General features: G+C 54.6%; 1 protein-coding gene across 1 annotated transcript; it reads right to left on the bottom strand.

Moving 5' to 3' along the window:
* Positions 1 to 7851: 7851 nt before the first annotated feature.
* DISP2 (dispatched RND transporter family member 2) lies at positions 7852 to 19525 on the bottom strand. The gene is made up of 8 exons (XM_060003554.1): positions 19413 to 19525; positions 14064 to 14393; positions 13740 to 13769; positions 13467 to 13590; positions 13078 to 13193; positions 12837 to 12964; positions 12374 to 12471; positions 7852 to 11118 (listed from the first exon to the last, which is right to left on the bottom strand). Exons 1-8 carry the CDS (start codon positions 19523 to 19525, stop codon positions 7852 to 7854), a joined length of 4206 nt encoding a protein of 1401 aa, XP_059859537.1.
* Positions 19526 to 21085: the final 1560 nt, after the last annotated feature.

The raw sequence follows: 21085 nt of genomic DNA, 5'->3' as shown, positions 1-21085 counted from the left end.
CAGTCCTAACTTTAATAACACTTATCCAGAATTTAAGCGGAGATTCAAAGCTACTCCTAGGGAACAGGGCAGGGTTCTTAAGCAGTGCACTAATTCATTTCGCTCAACAAATATTTATTGAGCACCTGCTATGTGCCAGACCACAATTCTAAGTGGGCAGATGGGATGAGGGCAGCAAGTATCAACACTAACCTGGGTTCTGCCCTCTTGGAGTTTACAATCCAGGAAACAGCAAACAAATAGTCACACAAACTTGTCAACTGTATCTCAGTTAAGCTGGAAAAAACCCAAATAAATATATATTCATCAACTATAGTAAAACTATGAAGGGAAAGTACAATGTGCTATGAGAGAAAAGCAGGGAAACCTAGTTTAAATTGCAGAGTCATTTTTTTTTGGCTGCGTTGGGTCTTCGCTGCTGCACGTGGGCTTTCTCTAGTTGTAGCGAGTAGGGGCTACTCTTCCTTGAGGTGTGTGGGCTTCTCATTGCGGGGGCTTCTCTTGTTGTGGAGCACGGGCTCTAGGTGCGCGGGCTTCAGTAGTCATGGCGTGCGGGCTCAGTAGTTGTAGCACACAGGCTTAGTTGCTCCGAGACATGTGGACCAGGGATCAAACCCGTGTCCCCTGCATTGGCAGGCAGATTCTTAACCACTGTGCCACCAGGGAAGTACCAGGGAAGACATCTTAAGTGATGTTTGACTGACAAAAATGAGTAGGAGTTAATCAGATGAGCAATGGGGAAGAGGAGAGCAATGCAAAATCCCAAGGTAGGAATGGGCTTTTCCTAGAGGGACTGAAAGATGGGAGGCGAATGGTACTGATAAAGCTGGAGAAATAAGTCAAATGGCATTCTTTGTAGGCCAAAGGTAAAGAGATTTGTAGTCCAAACGTAATGAGATTTTTTCTCTTTTTTTTAGATTTTTATTCTTAAGGGTAATTAGAAATCACTGAAGTATTAGAGCAGGAGAGTGTCATTCAATATATATATATATATATATATATATATATATATATATATATTGGCCACACTGCGCAGCTTGTGTGATCTTAGTTCCCAACCAGGGATCGAACCCGAGGCCCTGGCAGTGGGAGCGCCAAGTCCTAACCACTGGACTGCCAGGAATTCCCCAATTTATATTTTAAAATGTTCACTCTGGCTACTACAAGGAGAATGGATTGAAGGAGAGCAAGAGCAGAATTAGAGAGACAATTGGGAGGCTACTCTCATCGTTCAAGTGAGAGATGATGGGGGCTTGGCCAGGATGGTGGTGGTGGTAGTGGAGATGGAAAGAGGCGGACACATTTTAGACAGCTTTTGAGGGCAGAATCTCAGGACTTAGTGCTAGACTCTATGTGGAGGAAGGAGGAATAAGGGGAAGGGAGATCTTAAGGATGACTCCCAGGCTTGAATAATTGTGTGGATAGAGTCATTATTTTGTGTTGGGGAGGGATTTAGATTTCAGTTCTGAACACGGCAAACCTGAAATGCCTTTGAGACATTCAAGTGGAGCTGTCAAGTAGGCAGTTGGAAATACAAGCCTTGAGCCCAGAGGAGAGTCTGGGTTGGAGATATACTCTTGGGAGTCATGGGTATACATATGTATTTAAAGCTATGATATTGGATGAGATCACCAGGGAAGAAGTGTACAGAGAGCCTTAGGACCAAGGACAGGGATGGCAGTACTTAGAAGCTGCAGTGATTAGAAGGTGCCAGCCAAGACATCTGATAAAGAGGTGTCAGAGAGGTGAGAAGAAAATAAAGAGGGGCTTCCCTGGTGGCGCAGTGGTTGAGAATCTGCCTGCTAATGCAGGGGACACGGGTTCGAGCCCTGGTCTGGGAGGATCCCACATGCCCCGGAGCGACTAGGCCCGTGAGCCACAACTACTGAGCCTGCGCGTCTGGAGCCTGTGCTCCGCAACGGGAGAGGCTGCGATAGTGAGAGGTCCGCGCACCACGATGAAGAGTGGCCCTCGCTTGCCACAACTAGAGAAAGCCCTCGCACAGAAACGAAGACCCAACACAGCAAAAATAAATTAATTAGTTAATAAACTCCTACCCCCAACATCTTAAAAAAAATAATAAATAAATAAATAAAGGGTGGTGTCTTAGAAGCTAGGAAGAAGGAAGTGGTAAACTGCTGAAAAAGGGAGTGATAAACCATTGAAAATAACTGAAAGGGCAAGCAAGATGAGAATTTAAAAGAACCCATTTAATTTAGCAACAGAGAAGTCATTGGTGTGTACAAAATCCTGCAGTGAATAAACTCATGCATATGTTTTCTCATACACACACAAAAGTCACTGTTGAGTATCAGAAGAGGAATTCTGGTGGAGAGGCTGGAGTGGAAGCCACACTGGAACAAATTGAAGAGTAAATGAGAGACGAGGAAGCAGAGATGGCAGGTGCAGAAGAGTGTGTCTGTGAATGGAGTTAGAACAATTGGGCAATAACTGAAGGTGGGTTGTGGGGGTCAAGGAAGGGTTTTCTTGAAGATGTAGATAATAGTGGGTACATGTGCCTATGGGAGTGAGCCAGCTGAGAGGAAGAAAAGGACGCTTCAGAAGGGAGATGGGATGATCAAAAGAGCAAAGTCATAGAGAAAGAGGCAAGGGAGATGGTACCTAGGTAGCATTTTCAAACTCCTTTGTGCATGTACCCTCACAAAGAATATATTTTTAAAATGCACCCTCTTCATTTTTAGTTGATGCCTAAATTATTTCATAATTTTAAATAGTTGTAAAGGACTTATTTTCTGCTTGTTGTATATTGTGTATGCTCTTTATTCATTTCTAAACTTTTTTTTTTCTCTTGGTGTTTCATTTTGGATAATATCTATTGCTATGTCTTCAAGTCCACTAATCCTTTTTTTTTTTCTAAAACGTCTAAACCGTTGATTCCATCCAGGGATTTTTCTTTTTTTTAATCAGACATTTTAGTTTTCATCTCTACAAATTCAATTTGGGTATTTAAAATATATATATATATTTTTTTTTTCTAAGTCTCTACTTAGCTATGTGAACATATGGAATACAGTTATAATAATGTTTGTATGTTCTTGGCTTTGCTCTCTCAAGGACTTCCTCAAGCAGAGCATTCTCAAGTAGTCCTTTTATTTGTTTTTCAGAAAATACTGCAGAGGGAGATGCCAGAGTAGGAGTCAGAATGAAGGAAGGGTCAACTGGGAAAGCGGAGGTTGGGGAGGCGAACTTGCAGACCTAAGGCTCCTTCTTAGGCTGATGAATATGAGGAGAGGAAAATATGAAGAAGGAAACTCTTGAAACTGATTCCCTTAAAACTATCTGTGCCCACCTACCTTCTAGAAAGTGTTCATGTCTCTGTGGGAATGCAAGCCCTAGTTGAAGGCCTCTCATGCAAAGTGTGTGAAGCCATTGCTGGGGCCATTACTGCTTCTTTCTTTGTAACAGAAGGGATGGGTTGAGAAGCCAGTAGGAGCACGGTAGGTGAGTTGGGGACTTGGTGCCTTGAAGGTGAGCACATTCCACTCTGATGCCTCCAGGTTTCCTCATGAATAATGAGTTTTTTGTCTACTGAAAGTCGGGGTGCAGGGAGGTGAAGGGCATCTGATGTCTGAAGCAGGTAGAGAAAGTATGAAATGATCATTGCAAAGAATGGAAACTAGTAACTGGAATGGAAGTAGCTAGGCAGGGCGGAGACTGCAGGTGAGGTTGGAGGTCATGGATTCAAATCTACGTCAGTCTGCCCAGCTGAGTGATATTCGTTAGCAATCCTGAAGCTCTTGTTTGATGTCTGTGAACTTGGTAAAATGTTGATCTTTTCCCTATGTTAAGGTCTAACATGAATAACCACACAGAGGCCTCACGATAACAAGTTTATCAAGGTCCTTCCAGGGCTCTTCAGTGCAAGGTGGCTTGGGACAGCCAGCCATTTACACAGCACACAGTGGCTTTCTTTTGTTTCTCATCTTCCCAGTGAATTGAGTTACAGCTTCTTCTCTTAAGCATAAACACCACTACACCTTGAGTTACTGTTGTCCCTGTGAACAAGGGTGAGGTTAGAAAGTATAAGGAATGTCTGTTTTTCCCACCCCCAAGCAAATCTTTTTTTTTTTTTTCAAGCAAATCTTGATGCATGGCATGGGTGCCAGAGAGCTTGTCATTGCCCACGTGTATTATCAAAGGCCAAGATAAGGCCACCATGGAAGAAAAGATCAGAAACTCTCCAACATGTCCTCTTTCCTGGTACCCCTCCCCCACCTCCCTGTCCTGTCATGCGCTGGGAGAAGAAGGAGTTAGTTGGAGGGGCTGAGGGCATTTGGCTTATAAATCTCCTGTGAGATGTCTCTTTCAGAATCAGGCTCAAGCTGAGATATTGCCTAAATATCATGGTATGGGATGTGCCTGTAAAATCTAAGATTCTGCCCGTCAATTCAATCTCTAACATTGTCACCAAAGTGCCTCAGCCATGGAAAGATGGGTTTCCCCATAGTGACAAACTATTCCAAGTTACATTCTTAAAACATACGGTACACATACTCATGCTCTGGGTGTGAGTTCAAGGACCTGTGGCACAAATAGGAGAAATGACCTCAAGTCCCAAATGAGTGTTCATGCAGTGTCTCAGTGTTAAGAAAGCATTTCTTGAATTTTCCAGAGCCATCGTGAATGCTTTGACTGGTTTTCCCTTGCCTCACAGCATGCATCTAAGCCTCTCCCCACATGTGTCCAGGGCTGTACACTCACTGTAACCACCCATAATGATAATAATAGATCTGCTGAAACTCAAAGGAAATAGAAAGTGCTTCAAATCCCGCTTTCCGAAGTTGGGGCTAGAGAGGCGGGCGGGATTACCCACTGCTGTGGGAAGCCTGCTCTTCGTTCGGGCCACTCTGGGTGTGAAGTGATGTTTTGGATTACCACTGGGTTCTTCCAGTCCTTTGGGCCCACTGGTGTAAAGAACAAATCCAGTGGGTGCCTCGGCTGCTCTGACTCATCTGCCTTCCTGAAGGGTTGTGTGGCCACAGCCTGCCAGAAGGGGACCCTGCGGAGGGCCCTCAGTTGTGCCCAGATCCCTGATGCCCACCCCAGCCACCACTTCATGCTCTCTCGAACGTTTCACTGGTTGTGTTCAGGCCAGATTCCTGAAGCTCCAGTCCCAGACATCAACGTCTCCCCCTGCAAGACACGAAAGAGGGCGCAGAGGAGCCGGTCCTTTTCATCCAGGGCCCTGCTGCCTTCCTACAACACAGGGCAGAAGAGCCGCGGTGCGTCATTGAGAGACCACTAAGACGCTGGACTCGCTTTTGAGTCAAGGCCAGACTTCTGCTTGTGCTCAGTAAGTAGGGCTCACCTTGCCCTCCCTCTGGCTGACGGTCCCAGACGAGACCAGAGCTCTCTCAGCCTGGCTGTGTGATAACAGAAGGATATAGTCCATGGTGCAGAGAAGCCAGGCCAGAGAGGCTGAATTCTACTCGGACATGAAGAGAGAGAGGTCCCAGTGGACCTCCAGGGAGATGGTCCAAGTTAGTCCTAGTCACTGTCTCTCCTTCCTGGTGTCGGGAGTCAAATGGGTATCATTATCTTGCAAAGGAGCCGACATAACCGGTCATTTCTGCCCACGGTCTTCTCTCTTCCACAACGCCCATATTTTCATTGGGGTTCTGGTCTCACTTCTTATGGGTTACTCGGAGTGGGAGGTAGGGCTCAACAATATAGGAAAAAAAACCCAAACACCCCCTGATTTGCCTCCAGCTCTGCCACAGACTGTCTCTTTGGCCCTAGAAAAGTCCTTCCTCTCTGTGCTACTCGTCCATAAAATGACCTGCATCAGTGGTTTCGCATCACATTCTTCAGAGCCACCAGGAGCTTGAGGGGTTCCCCAGGGTCCCCTGAGAGGCACAGTAGAAAGGGAGGCTGACCTGGCTCTGTACTCCCCCACCCCCAGCACCCACCAGAATGGCTGCTTTTCATCTGCTTTATATACTGTTTCCACACAAGGATTCTTTGAAGAAAGGATCCTGAGGCTCCAAAGTTTGAAAACTGCTGGAATAAATGATTGTTAAGGTCCCTTCCAGTTTGAGATACTTGGACTTCTAAAGCCCAGCTCAAGTCGTTCCTCCTCCAGGAAGCCTTCCTGGTTACCATTCCTGGGTACTTGAGCTCCAGCAATAGTCATGGTGACAGGCCTATGGCCCTCAGCATGTGCTGCATGCTACTATCAGTGACCCATCCATGCCTGCATGTGTGTGTGAGCTGTTTCCCCAGCTAGAGAGTGAGCTCCTTAGGGCAGATGTCTGATTTTCCCTCCTTGCCTCTGTCCTCGTGTAGTGCCATAGGCAGAGTTGGTGTTCAGTAAACTTGCTGAAGCTCCAGGTGTCGTGAGCTCTCATGTGGGATAATACCTTCCAGAGAGACCCTTTGCTTTGGGGAGGGGGCAGTCAGCCTTTGGTCTGCTGAGTGCCCCTAGAGAGACCTGTCCTTAGGAAGCTGGGACCTTGACCTGCAAAACAGCTTCAGACTTACACACTCCTAAAGAGGGCAGCCCTGAGTTCCTGCCTTAATTGAACTCTTCTCAGCCTCTACTGCCCTCAGTGAGTCTCCTGGCAGGGACTCTCCACACATTGTGGCCACTGAAGAGGCCTCCTCCTCTTGACCCTGAACCTGGGAATCAGAACAGCCAGGATGCCTTATGGATGGTAGGCTTCTCAGCTGGAGCTGGAGGGAAGCACGAGGGAGATGGGGAGGAACTCCAGGCTTGCTCAGAACGTAGCTCTTTCTGGAGATGGAGGCCTAAAGCGAGGAAGGAGGGGAGTTTACCGAGAGGCATCTGCGAAGGCAGGTTGTTAGAGATTGTCAGAGACCAAAGATCAAGACAGCCACAGGCCAACGTCCCTGGGGCAGGTAGACAGGAGGAGAGTGGCAGTTGTGGTGGAATGAGTCAGGAAGCCTGTTCTGCCATTTACTATCTACGCGACTTTGTGTAAATCACTTAACCTTACCTAGTCTCAATGTCTTTACCTGTAAACTGGCGGCAAAAGGACCTGACCAACTGTAGGCTACCCCATACAGAAGTGGTGAGATTCCCAGGACACGATGGGTGTAGAAGTGTTCTGCAAACTAAAAGATGCAGGACGTAAAGGATTCTTATTGTTGTTAACAGGGGAGAGGACCCTTCCATGTCAATGCAGCTCCCCATCAGGGACCATCAGCAATTTAGGGGTGCTCAGAGGCCGACCATTCCTCCTCCTCCACTTCACTGCCAGCAGCCATCTCTGCCTGGTCTTGACAAATTCCTGGTCAGACTGAGGACTGTGAGGGGCACAGGTAGTTAAGGACAGAGGGCCCAGCCCAATTCTGGCCCAGAGAGGATCCCCAAAGAGAAGGAAGTGTCCTGATAAAAAGCCTCTGAAAGGTGTGAGGTCCAGGAGGCTGCTGAGGCTTCCCAGGGCTCTTTTGGTTGGTGAGGTGCCCTGGCTGGGTCCCTTAGTCCCACTGACCTTCTTGTCACTTGGCATGGGGGCCAGGTCAGCCTCCCCTGATATACGGAGCTACGACTGTGGCCTTCCCCGTTCCAGAGGGTGGGTCCTGGTTGGCACTGTGGGGCAGACGAGCCCTTAGCGGGTCACAAGGAGAGCTTGGCGTTTCACTCCAAAGACCACCCCCCCACACCCCCCACTGAATCCTCTGGATGTGGGGAGGAAGCAGAAGCCCCTACCAAGGCTGGATCATCTGGCAGGTTCAAAATCCACAGCTGGAGAGTGAGACCCCTCCCCGCTGATGTGAGGAAACACCAACAGGCTCTAGCCTGCTGCTGCCCCTGCCTTGTCACCCCCGACAGGCTCTGAGCCCCAGTCCGGCCTCTCGGGGCCCCCCTCAGCTGCTGTAGCCTGAAGTGTGGGTGCTGGGCCTGCGCACCCAAACGTCTGGCAGATCTGGCTGGCTGTTGGGCAGCACCACAGGGCTGCCATCCCCTGGCCCGCCACGGCCCTTCCAGGACGAGCTGCTCTGGTGGGAGGCGGGCAGTGATGGGTCGTACACGGTCTCCCTCAGCGCCAGCCACAGCGTGTCCCGCTTCCCATTCAGCTGGCCCCGCTCAGGTACTGTTTGCTCAGTTTCATCCAGGTCCTCTGGAGAGGCACCCACGGAATCTGGCACACGGGCACTGGGCTCAGAGGTGCTTAGGCAGGTCTCGTCAGAGACACTGAGCCCCTCCAGGGTGCTGGCTGAGGAGCAGAGGCACTCAGGAGGCTCTGCGACCTGGGGCTTGGGCTTGGGGGAGTGGGCTGGGGCTTCTGGTGATGCCTGCACGGGCTCAGCCTTCTGCCCTTGGGAGTCCTGCCTGGTCCGGGTTTTGGGGCTGGGGCCAGCCTGCTTATAGGGGGAGGAGGTCTGCAGGGCTGGGCACTGGCTGAAGAGCGCCTGGTGGTCCAGGAACACCTCCCTTGGGGAGGTAGGGGCTGGTGGGAGCCGGGAGCAGCAGGGGCCATCATGCAGCTGTAGATCCTCAGAGAGCACTGAGGGCCGGTGGGACAGCTTGCTGGTGGCTGTACTAGTGTCAAAGCTGGGACTCCGGCGTCGTGCCAGGGGCTGTAACTCGTACTGCTCTGGACAGGACCCAGGCGCCCCTCCCACTGGCCCTGGTCGTTGGCGGCCTGCCTTCTCCCCTCCAGGCTCCCCAGTTCCGGCGTCCCATGGCAGGTGGGCACAAGGCCAGAGGATTTGTCCACAGTTCTTCTCTGGTCCAAAGAAACAGCAGAGAGATTGGAAGAAGAAGCTGGCGAAGCCGCAGCTGACGCACTTCACCATCATGAGGACGATGCCCAGCTTGCGATAGAGCAACACCGAGGCAGGCAGCATGAGCACACCGGCTGCAAACAGGGCTGCAGCCCCCACCGCCGTGGCGCAGCTGGTCTGGCGCAGCGAGAAGGCCACGCGGCTCAGGCGGTCAGGGTGTGGGCACAGGTGATAGGAGATGCAGTAGTTGACGGTGAAGTCGACCGAGAGGCCCACAGAGGCAGAGAGAAAGAGGGCCTCAGCAGTGTTGAGCTGCCACTCGAGCAGAACCAGGAGCCCCACCGTGAGCAGCACGGTGCCTGCCACGGCTGCCACAGAGAACAGGCTAAGTGGAACATTCCAGGTGCCCAGCAGCAGTGTGGCAAAGGCCAGCGCCAGGGCCAGGCCCAGCACCACAGCAGGCTCGGTGCTCAGGCTGTGCTGCAGGCTGTACAGCTCCAGACGGCTGGTGAACCAACCCCGGCGCAGGCCGGGGGGTGCCCTGCCCAGCTCTGCTGCCAGCCAGTAGCTGACCTCAGTGTAGAAGTGGTGGGCCTGGCTGTAGTCTGGACTATACTGGAAGTTGGTCTGGAACTGCAGGACCAGGGCAGCCAGGCCGCCCTGGATATTGAAGCGGGCTCCCAGGTCCCGGGTGCTCTCGGGGCCTTGCTCCAGAGCCATCATCTTGAGGCAGTGCAGGAAAAGCTGGGGGGCCCAGGGGAAGCCCGAGTGGCCACAGCAGAGGCCAGGCCCCAGGCGGGCGCAACCAGGGCTCTCCATCCAGCGCCGGAGGGCCTCCACGAAGCACAGCGTGGGCCAGCCCTCTGGCTGGGCCCCAAAGAAGCTCTGATTCCGAGCTCCCTGGCAGAGTGCCAGCAGCCAGCGCTGCGCCTCAGGACCGCTGGCCGAGAAGGCAGGGTCACTCACCAAAGAGCTGTTGCTGCGAGGGTCCAGGGGATCGCCAGTGTCCACCGGCAGGATGCCCCACACCAAAACCACAGGCATGTGGCCGCCCTCACCCTGAGGCAGCCGCTCGAACAGAAACTGCTGACGGTACTCAGCGTCGAAGCGTTCGAAGGGGTGGCTGGGCCGGAAGACCTGGCCGCGGGGCGGCGGCAGCGTGGGCAGCCGCAGGCGGGGGCTGACGCCGGCGATGTAGGCGCCCCCCGCCGCCAGCGCGGCGAACCAGCAGATCCAGATGTAGCGGAACTTGATGACACCGCAGGGCAGAAGGCGCTGGAAGAGCAGGCGCGAGGTGCTGGCGGCCGCCCTCCTTAGCCCGCGGAGCCGCCGGTGCAGCGCCAGCGCCAGTCGCCGGGGCGCGCTGCCGCCCCACGGGCCGCGCGCCCGGGCCGCACAGCCGCGCGCTAGGTAGCGCTCGTGGAGCACCGCGGAGGAGGGCAGCCAGGCCAGCGTGAGCGCCAGGTGCGCCAGCACAGCCGTGCCCATGTAGAGCGCGAAGCAGCGGACGGCGGGGAGGCGGCTCAGGTAGCTGGCGTAGAAAGCCGCGCCCGTGGTGAGGCCCGAGACTAGCAGCAGGTAGCCGAAGTGGTGCATGGTGCGGCCCACGCGCTGCGCCAGCCCCCCGGAGGGCAGCTGGCTCTTGCTGAGGCGCCAGAGGTCGAAGAAGATGAGGGTGTGGTTGGCGCAGACGCTGCTCAGCAGGACAAGGGCCGCCAGATTGACGAAGGGGAAGTAGGCCATCCGGAAGGCCACTCGGTAAAGAAAAAAGGCAAGCAGCAGGGAGCCCAGCACCCCCAGTAGCACCATGAGTGTGAGGAAGAGGGAGCGCAGGTAGAGGGCGATGCTGAGGAAGATGGCGGCCAGGGCCAGCAAGGGGTACACCGTATCCTGGGCCAGGTAGTGCCTCAGCAGCTCCTGCTTGAGGCCCAGGTCCATGCCAGTGATGGATGTGTAGTTGTCGGAGAGCCCCCAGGGCACGGCTAGGCGGTCCAGGTAGATGCCCATCATGGAGGCACCCTTCGGGGTGGGCAGGAAGAGCAGGCTGTACTTGAGGGAGGGCACCTGGTAGTCAGCCGTCTGGGGACTCAGAAAGTCCCTGTCCAGCAGGAAGTGCAGGAGTTGGTAGACAGCACTGCTCCGGGAGCACTTGGTGGGAACCTGGGCACAGCGCGGGGGCTTGTCCTTCCCGGGTCCCAGACAAGAGGGCACCAGGGCACCACGGTGATAGTAGAGGGCACAGGCCCGCAGCAGGGCCAGCGTGCGGGCTGTGTCGGCTTGAGTAGTGTCCAGGCAGGAGGAACGATTGGAGAGCACGGCCACATAGTTGCCCAGGGACCAACTGGGGCAGCACTCGTTGGCTGCTGTACGCTGGCACAGAGCCCCAAAGCTGGTATGGGAGCGGACCTATAGGACACACACAGCACGAGAGAGCTCAGGGGCAGTGCAGGGGCCCAGGTTTCCCCAGCGCTGTCCGAGGCCCTCTCACCTCCTTTCAGGCTGCAGGGCAGAGGCAGAGAGGTATCTTGACTGCCCAGCAAAACCTGACTGGTCAGGCCCAGGTTCCAGCAGCTACGTCTTGACTCTGTCAAAGAGGAGCCTCAGGAATGCGGCCCCAGGCCTCTGCCTGAGAGGTCTTGCCCTAAGGGCCCCAGCAGGTCACACACCCCAACTCTGCACTGCCTGAGACAGAAGTAGGAGTGGAAGTGGCAGCCACAGATGGAATGGGGCCAAGTGTCCAGGGAACTGGACAGGTGGGAAAAGTGGAGGCCAAAACATTCCAGGATCAGGGTCACTGCCAAACCCTAGCCCCCTATCTCTGTCCAGTGGTCTGCTTAAACCTTGTGAGGGATAGGGCTGTTTCTTTTTCAGACCTCATGCCTGTTTTTCTCTCCCACCCTGATGCTGACATTACAATAGCTGGTGTAGTTACAGAGAATGCTAGCCTGGGAATCAGAGGCCCTGTACTGCCATCAACTGGATGTATGGCGTTGGGCCTGAGATCATGGTGACAATAGTAACATTTATTGAGAGATCACTATTGTCAGTGATTATGCTATATTTTTTACAAATTCTACCTTGTTTCATTGTCACAACACCCCTATGAGGAAACTACCATTATTCCCATTTTATATATACAAAGACCAAGGCACCGAGAGGTTGAGAAATGTGTCTGAGGTCACACAGCCAAGGAGTATTAGAGCTGGCCTTGAATTCAGGCATCTGACTCCAGAGCACATGTTCTTTAAGCCTAGTGGTGTTCACACTGTTTTTAGTAGCGAAACTTTCTGCAGATGTTATAGCACATGGTTCTCCAGTTAGCATGACTGGATCTGCAGCGCTTGGGTTGATGGGGGCTGGGGGCCTTGGGCCGGGGCCTCCTCAACAGCTCTTGAGGCTCCTTTTCAGGACCTTTCGAAAATCCCCAGGCTCTGCAGGGTCTGTCTTCCAGCACCTGTATCTTGGCTCTTCTGGAAACAGCTGACTCTTCTCTCCCTGCCAACCCAGAACCTCTCAGCAGGGTTGCAGTAATTTTCTAAGCAGGGAATGCTCTCTCCTAGTCCAGGCTGGGAGTCCTGGCTCAGCTGTATTTCCTTATGATCAGGTCCCTGGTGTCCCTGGTTCCCCCACCCAGCCCCTGGCACCTCCCTAGCCAGCTCACCTGATCCTGTTCCATGCGACACATGGAATGGATGGCGTGCAGGTTCCACAGGCTGCCCGCTGAGGTGGACATGAACACCAGCTGTGCATAGCTCTTCTCTGCAACACACCGCCCAGAGCTCACCCTTTGGCCCCAGGTCCTGGGCCCACCAAAGGGAAGATGCTTACCCAGGGCCATATGAGGTTTAGATTCCCAGGAGCCTGAAACCTGTGCCTGCCTGCCTGATCCTGGGCCTGCATCCCTCCCCTGTGGCACACCCCCATCCAGCTTGCCCCTACCTGGCTGGAGCACCTGAGACCTGCCTCATCCTCCCAGCTGTAACTCAACTTCCTTGGCTTGAATGTGACTGGCCAGGCTCCTTCCCCTTGTTTGCCCAAATTTGTTCTCCTGGGCCCTCCTGTTCTCGTAGGTGGGGAGGGGGTAACCACCATTAAAGCCAGGAACTGGCCAGGCTGCAGCTTACCAGGGGGGCCACAGAAGAAGCTCTCCTGCCCTCTGGCCTCCAGGGGCTCCACCATCCTCCGAGGCCGGACCATGCCCTCCTGGGCACTGCTCCAGGGTGTGGGGCTCAGAGTGGTATGGGGGTTTGAGCTGAGGCAGAGAGAAAATCTATGCCAGGCCCTCTGACCTGCCTTCGGCTGCTCTCTGGAGGCCTCGTTCTTTCCCTGGTTCCCCCCAGCAGTGGAAAGATGGGAACCCATTACCTGTTCAGCTCAAGGTCTGGAGAAAGGGAAAGCAGCTTCTTGGGGCCTGTGAGGGACTGCAGTGCTCTCCAGACCACTAGCTTGCGCCCAATGTCCGTGTCCCGAGGCTCAAAGCCCTGCAGGGAGGAGGGCAGAGAAGATCAGGCCGGCAGGAGGGGGAGTTCTCCTTCTCCCTTCTCGGCTCTGCCCCTTTGGGTCCCTGGAGCAGGGAAGGCTGGCCCGCCTGCCTGGATTGTTGGACACGAGGATCACCTCTATACCATCTCCCAGCTCTCTCTGGAGAGCCCATTGCTGCCTCCCCACTCCCAGCTGCGCCACTCCCATTTTCTGCCCCAGACTGAGCTGAGGTGGCCAGGCCTGGGGGCCCATCCCTCCCCTTGGTCCCTCACCAGTAAGGGCTTGGAGAAATCGGGTAGCTGGCCTCCCAGCAGTCCAGCCAGGGTGCAGAGGAGGATGACAGCCAGACACAGCAGCAGCACGGCCACTGGCCACTCAGCAATCAGCTGGGAATAGCTGGGAAAGAGGAAGAGATCCCACATGAATTAGCATTGGGTGTGATAGCAGGGAATGCGGGGGCTTAGAAGCCACCAACAAGGGATGGTGGGGCTAAACTGGGGACTGGCCTGGTGACCCCTAGGGCTCCAGAGAAGGGCCAGGCCTACCTCTTTGGCATCTGGAAGGCCCGTACCTGCCTGTGGAAGAGAAGAAAAGACACTTGCTTGCTAGAGTCCTCTTGTAGGGTGGGAGGTTGGGATGGGGGTGGAGGATAGAGGAAGATGGCATCAACCCTTTTAGGCTTTCCCACTCCCAAGCTCCAACGCTTCCTTCATCTTCCATCCAGGCTGCCTCCTCCATCAGACGCAGGGGACATCCTGGGCTGCCTCCTAGTGATGGAGTCCAGAGTCCGGGGGGGGGGGTGTCGACCCCACTTTTAAGCCCTGCCCCACCTTCCAGGGCAGCTGGCAGGCTGCTGGACCCCTCCTTACCTGACGCTGACCACATGGTGCTGCACAGATGCCGGCTTCCAGGCCCCATCATGCTGTGAGGGGGCTGGGGAAGGGCTGAGGCTGGAGCCATGGGAGCACAGCGCTGCCCGGTCCCCAAGCCCTGGAAGGGAGCTGCCCCCCCGGTATTCCTGTGGTGCCCGGGGATAGGTAAAGTGGGCAGGGGCCAAGGGGCTGGATGGGCCCACAGGATGAAGGGTGGAAGTTCCTGGTGGGGGTCCCGAAGAACTGGAAGGGTCCTCAAGGGGGCAGCTGTGGAGGGTGCCGCTTCTCTCTGGGCTTGCCTCAGGGGCCACAGCCTTGCTCTGGGACCTGGGGAGAGAGGAGACAGGGAAAAAGGGGGTGGGAGACAGCGGTGGTCCACACCGTGCAGCAGCCTTGCTCAGTGAGCTGAGACGGATGGAGCTCAGGCTGTTCTATTCCTAGGCCTGGGGAGAGGCAAGGAGGGTGGAGGCTCTGGGTCTACACCCCCAGCCTACTTCTTGGGGTTCACTGTCTCATTCACTCATCTGCCCATGCACCTCAAAACACATATGATCTTATTTACTCCTTTAAAAACCATACCAGGGAAGTACTTTCTTTCTTTTATAGATTTGAAAACTGAGGTTCAGTGAGCCCTGAAGAGCTGGACCTTGAACCCAGTTCTGACTTGCAGACCTGTGCTCTTCCTGCTGTAGTTGTCTCTTCATCCTCTTGTCAGACGTTTATTGAGCACCTGCTGCACTTTTGTTCCCACCTTAGAGCCTTTGAGCTTTCTTTGCCCTCTGCTTGGGATGTTCCTCCCCAGATAATTGCACGGCTCACACCATTACCTTCTTAGAGAAGCCCTCCCTGACTACCCTCTCTAAATAATCATCCACCAACTCCTATCCCCCTACCTACTCTATATTTCTTCCTAGCATTTTCCACAACTGGACGTTGTATTATGTATTGTCATGTTTACTGCCTGTCTCTCCTATGGAACGTGAGCTCCGGGAGAGCAGGGCCTCGTGCATTTGTTCATCTGTGTCCCCAGTGCCTTGAGCAGCACCTTGCACACCGAAGGTGCCCCAGGGATGTTTGCTGAGTGAAGGCTGAGTGCTGGACGGGCTGCTAATAGTGATACCAGGATGAATAAAGCCCAGTCCTTGTCCTCCAGGCACTCATGGTAGGTGGGCGATGTGCAGGGGCCACCATGTTGAGTGTTGTGAGAGGGGAAGTCACACAGGACTGAAGGCGCCCAGAGGAGGGCCCAACTTTGACAGGGGTGGGGGGGTCAGGGAAAGCTTTGCAGAGGCAACCACTTCCTTTTCACCAAGCCTCGGCCTTGGGGCAGGAGGTTTGCTCTGCAACAGTGTACACAGTTGGGAGAGGGAGTTGGGACCCCCAAGGAGCTTGCCAGGGAGGAGTCAGCAATAGATTCCTCTTTCCAAATTATGCATGAGGGCAGCACTCTGTGCATGGACCCAGCCCCACTCCTTGGGTGCAGGCAGAGGTGGAGTCCCACCCCAGGGGCAGGATTGCCAGACCTGGGATAGGAGAAGATGGCCACAGAACAGAGTGCCTGAGGGCCATGGCGGGTTCCCAAGGGGTTCTGGGCCCTCCAGCGAGTCTCCTTTCTTCCATCCGCCTGCTACAACTTGCATAGCTCCCATGGGAGAGCCAGGTCTATGCCGAGCAAACCCTGGCTTCCAGTCTTGCCTGCTGCACTGCTGAAGGGGCCGTGGGCCAGAGTCCTGGCTGTGGTGGCACATGGACATTGCCCACAGAGGCTGGGTTCGGCCCAGAGACCAAGTAGAGGACCTGGAAAGAATAGGCAAGCCCCTCCTCTTCCTCCCAGAAGGCTGGATGGCAGACAGTCAGGGGGTGGGGTATAATTCTCATGCTTGGACTAAAATAGGGGAGCAGTGGAGGTGGGGTCCTGGCTCCATCATCCTTTAACTCTGGGGTCTTGGGAAAGACACACAATTCTTGGAGCATTGGCGTCCTTGTCTGCTGAGTGAGGGTACGATGATAACGCCTCCCTCTCAGGTTTAGTATGGGCATTAACTGAGGTAACACATGTGAGGTGCCTGGCGTGGAGCCTGGCATGTGGAAGACATTTACTTTCCTGCCTCTTCCCACACTCAGTGCTGCAGGGAGTGTGCAGTTTAAGAAGTATATTTATATTTACAATTCGACCTCTTTAGGCACCTCAGATAATATATCTCCATTTGAGAACTTCTCACACCTTGAGAATCTCACTACATATATAATTATAAGTACTTTTCTTTTTGTTATCCAGAAGCAGCATCAGAATTTGTTTCATGATATAAACCACTGATTTTTTTTCTTACTAACTCAACACTTAGAAAAATAGGAATTTGACTAAACTTGTTCTCAAGCAAGACTTCAGAATTCCCCATAAAGTTAATGACACAGCAACCAGTGTCCTTGCAGATAAAATAGCTTATGGGCCCATCACCATGGGCCAAAGGGAAGCTGGAAAAATGACCGGGGTTCATGTGTATAAGTGTGGACATCTACTTCTTTAAGATTTTTATTCTGCAGGTCTTTTTTGAGCACCTGCCACATGCTGGGCACTGTGCTTGGCCTGGGTTGGATCCTGAAGGCATGAAGGTGACCCATTAGTCTTGGTCTCCCTCTTTAGAGCAGGGCCTGCTTTCCGCAGTCAGGAGGGTGGGGCAGCCAGGGTGCCTATTTCAGCTGCGCATGGTCTTAGAGCACTCACTGAGCTTTGGGCTTATCCTAGGAGCCAGGCCCCCACTTGGAGTGTCAGTTTCTTTTTCATTAAGGGAAGCCAGCACTCCAGGCCGTGCTGGCAGAGAACAGGAACTCCAGTTGTCCTTAACCAGTCTACCAAATCTCATAAGCCACCCCCTTCCTTAGCAGGCTCCTGTTCAAGGGGGATTCCAGCATCCACCATTGGTTTGCTTCTACTGGGGTGTCCCTGGCCCCAGCCCCTTCCTCTCAATCCCTTCTATCCCTCTCCAGGGACCTAGGATCAGCTGCTCCCAAATCTCACCCTTCATGACCGTGCCCATCATTGTGAATGTGGCAGAATTTGAAACTTTCCACATTCCGACTGCTGTAGAACCGGGAGTTTGTCTTGACCCTCCCAAGGAGAAGAGGCAAACTGTTCTCAGAATAAAAGCTTTCTCCTGCCAGCCGCTGCTGCCCTCTATTTTCGGAAGACCTAGTAATAGTTAAGCACCCCTCGCCTTGCCTCCCCGGGGGGCTTTCATTCTCACCCTCTCAGTTCCATGGCTCTGACTAGGATGAGCGATTTCCTGGGCCACCTGCCTGGGCCCACTGGTCTGTAAGCTAAGTGATTGAGGCAGGCAGGTAGGTTAATGGAAAGTGATGACACAGGCCTCACTCATGGCCAAAGTCACAGCAGTCAGGGCCTGGCTAATAGTGCCCCAGACACCTCTCTTGGGAGCCCCGTGAGCGGAAAATGTACATGTGTATTAACCATGCCCCCAAGTCCACAGACACGTAGCCATATGGACATCCATGTGACCCTGCGGAGTGGCCAGGACAGATGAGGGAGCAATTCACGCCACTAGGAAAATAAAAAGGTAATTTTAAAAACACAAAGAATGGGGCTTCCCTGGTGGCGCAGTGGTTGAGAGTCCTCCTGCCGATGCAGGGGACATGGGTTCGTGCCCCGACCTGGGAGGATCCTACATGCTGCGGAGCGCCTGGGCCCGTGAGCCATGGCCGCTGAGCCTGTGCTCTGCAAGGGGAGAGGCCACAACAGTGAGAGGCCCGCGTATCCCAAAAATAAAAACAAAAATAAAACACCACAAAGAATGAAATATTTCAAATTGCCCTGTTGTCAATGCATTAGTAAAGGGGTGTGTGTGTGTGTGTGTGTGTGTGTGTGTGTGTGTGTGCGCGCGCACGCGCGTACGTGCTATCTTATTCACTCCCCAGAGTGCTACTTAGTTCAGCCGGAATGTATTTTTGTTTCTTGGATTGAAATGAATCCCTTTGCCTGATTTGTCCAGGGTCTCTGGGGAAGTGCAGAGAGGGGCCAGAGGTCTCAGGGAGTTGCTAGAAGAGAGCAAGTGATTCCTGTGCCCAAGTATGACCCACACGTGCAGGGGAAGTGAGCAGACCAGACAGGGCTGATCCTTGGCAAAATATCCAAGGTAGCAAATGACTCTCCAGTCCCTTCTAGGGATGCTCCTGGCCCCTGCCCTGTCCTGTCACTGTCTCTGCCTTGTCCATACTTGGCTTTTTGGTCAAGCCATAGTTCCAGGCAGCCCCCTGGTCCAGGGAACACATTAATCCTGTGTACCATCCTGTTGAAGAAAGTTCTGTGGCTTTCAGACTGAAACGTGGCTAAATCTACCCAGGCTGATGTGTCAACATAGTGGGAAGAAAACATTTCCCTCCACTTGTGGGGTCTCCTCTTCACTCAGGTACAGAATGCACATTTTAACTGGGGCAGTCTGAAGACAATGTGTCCACCTCTGCTTTTGCCCCCAAAGAATGCTTCCTATTTCAGTCCAGGCAGGAGAGAGAGGCGGTGTCATGTCAGGTGAGGGATTCTGGGGGCGGCAGACCAGGCAGGGCACAGAAATTGCACCATATTGCTACCTGGCTGGGCTGTTCCCTCACACATATGGTGGAGGAAGGGAAAGGAGAGGCACCAAGATCTGGGCCCGCAGCGGGAAGATGTTCCTTCCGTCCCACCAGCCTGGTGCTCCTTCAGGGACGGTACTGACCGCAGCCTGAGCCTCAGAGCCTGCCCACGCAGCGCCTCAGAAGAGTGCAGGTGGCTGCCACACGTGGGGACTCGAGCCTACACGTGCGCAGCTGGCCATGTGGGGCAGACTGGAGACAGACGGTGATGGACAAAGACAGATCCTACCTAGCTTGGAGACCGGGTGTCTGCCCTCCCCCCAGGACACACCTTGGCGAGTCTCCCGTCTACAGTACACGCGCACCCTCGACCACATTGACTCGCTGGAACCTGGACTGAGGCTGCTGCAGGCTTGGGGCTTACAGAGAAGACGCGGGGGCAGGGCCTACAGGGAGGGGCTCTGGAGGCCGGAGGGGCTGGGGATACCGGGGCCTTAGAGGAAAGGTAGGAACAGTGGGTGGGGCAGGTCCTGGGGGCGGTGAGGGCTAAGCGGGCTGACAGTAGGGGGTATCGGGAGAGAGAAAATTGACCCGGCAGAATGAGGGCGTGGCCAGGGGGCAGGGAGTCTGGAGGCCCCAGAGGGGCTCTAGATGGGGCTGGGGACTGAATGGGACGACATATGGCGGCTACTGGGGATACCTGGGGCGGGGATTCTGGGAAGGTTTGCGAGCTGGGTCTGCGGAGCAGTCCGCCCCTACCTGTCCGGGGACCTGCCGTCTGGAGCCAAAGGCTCCCCCTCGGGCCGCTGCTCCCCTTCCAGACCCGGGCCGGGAGCCGGATCGTTGCTGCCGCTGCCGCTACCGCCGTCCATGCCCGTGGGCGGCGCCGCTGTCCGGGCGCTGGTGCTGAAGTAGCAGCGGCGGCGGCGGCGGCGGCGGCGGCGGCGGCGGCGGCGGCGGCGGCGGCGGCGGCGGCGGCGGCGGCGGCGGGGGGCGGCTCCTGCGCACGCGTCGACGCCAAGCGGGTCGATCGCTGGGCGGGGCCGATGAGGAGCCCAGCCAATGGGCGCGGCACCGGGGGGCGGGGACAGGGGCTTCCCGCCGCGCCGCTGCCCGAAGGCTCGCTGTCTTTAAGACCCCCGGGCTGGAGTTGTGGGCCCTTGTACTCAGGCCAGGTCTGCGAGCTGCTGTTAGGAGTCTGTGCAGTAGTTCGCACATCGGCCTTTCCTGGGGGGCATCCGTCTTCCCGTGAGGGACCAGGAAACGCGACCCCAGGCACCGTGTAAAGAGCCTCAGAACTTGTAACACAGACTCTTCCAGCCCCAAAGAGGGAGCAGCTCCATGCCGGCACTTCACTGCTCCGGACGCTGAGGGGTTGAGAGGTTGGGCTACTTTTAGACTCACATTTGTCTCGGCTCCGCTCAGCGTCCCCCCTTTCCTTCCCAGTAAGGCTAGGCACCTGCTCAAGTTGGGTCTTTACGTTGGTCTGGACCTGGTTCTGCGCCCCTCAGTTGTGGAGCCTGGATTCTGTTATTCAAGTGCAGAGTATGGCCGGGGAGAGGGACAAGAGAGACACTCAGAGAAGCCCCAACTCTCTCTTATAACCACCCCACTTTAGCCTGGAAGGTACCCAGTAGCCACTCATTCCAGGGCGCTTGCTGCTTCCCCTGTTAGGGAATGGCTGTGAGAGAGGGGCGGTGTGATGGGCGGTGGAGAGGCCGGGCTAGAGGGCTGTTACCATAGCTCTAGAACAGATACGGGCCCTGTGAGAAGCCTGGGAGTTGGGGAGCGGAGAGGATCCCAGACGTGGAACTTGGATGGGCAGAAGAGGTTTTACAGTAAGCAGACTCTCTGTGTGTGTGGTAGGTGCCTTGGCTGAAGCATGCGGCTGGGGGGAGAGTCAGAACCCAGGAGTGATTGGACTATGGGTATCCCTAAATTGTGTGCAAACCGTGTGCAAGGCATAGACCAGTAGGCATGAGGGTGGGAGAGTCTAGAGGTGTAGAAGTGGTGGCCCTGCCCTGAGTAGCTTAGTTTGGTGAGAGAGATAAAAAGCCAGCCCGTTAATTGATGCCAACTGGGTAGGGTGTGGTTGGGCCCATGTGATGGTCGATAGGAGCTGCAGAGGAGGGGGCAGTGTGCAAAGACAGGGAGGACCTCACTCAACCTAATGGGCTTTAGGGAAGCCTTCATGTTGATGGTGGAGCTTCAGCTGGCTTGGAAGGAAGGCATTCCTGACCTGGGGGTGAGGTGGAGGTGGTGGTGGGGAAACTGTGCAAAGTTTAAGAGGCTGGAAATTTCTATGTGTTTTCAGGGGATAGTGAGACATAACATCTGGAGAGTTAGGGATCCATTGAAGGCTTCTGACCTGTAGGGTGAGGCATGTAAGATGGAACCTTGGAAGGCCCACCAGGTCTGGGTATATATGATGG

This window comes from Delphinus delphis, chromosome 2 (genome assembly GCF_949987515.2).
Source record: "Delphinus delphis chromosome 2, mDelDel1.2, whole genome shotgun sequence".
NCBI classification, from domain to species: Eukaryota; Metazoa; Chordata; class Mammalia; order Artiodactyla; family Delphinidae; genus Delphinus; species Delphinus delphis.
This window is presented reverse-complemented; position numbering and strand designations above follow the sequence as displayed.

Bases quoted from the DNA above. Each gene is read 5' to 3' on its own strand.
- DISP2 (XM_060003554.1), bottom strand. From the start codon at position 19,525: ATGGACGGCGGTAGCGGCAGCGGCAGCAACGATCCGGCTCCCGGCCCG. The intron at 13,591-13,739 runs GTAGGCCTGGCC...CCTCTTTCCCAG, and splicing joins GCCTTCCAGATGCCAAAGAG to CTATTCCCAGCTGATTGCTG. The intron at 12,472-12,836 runs GTAAGCTGCAGC...GGTGTGTTGCAG, and splicing joins CTTCTTCTGTGGCCCCCCTG to AGAAGAGCTATGCACAGCTG.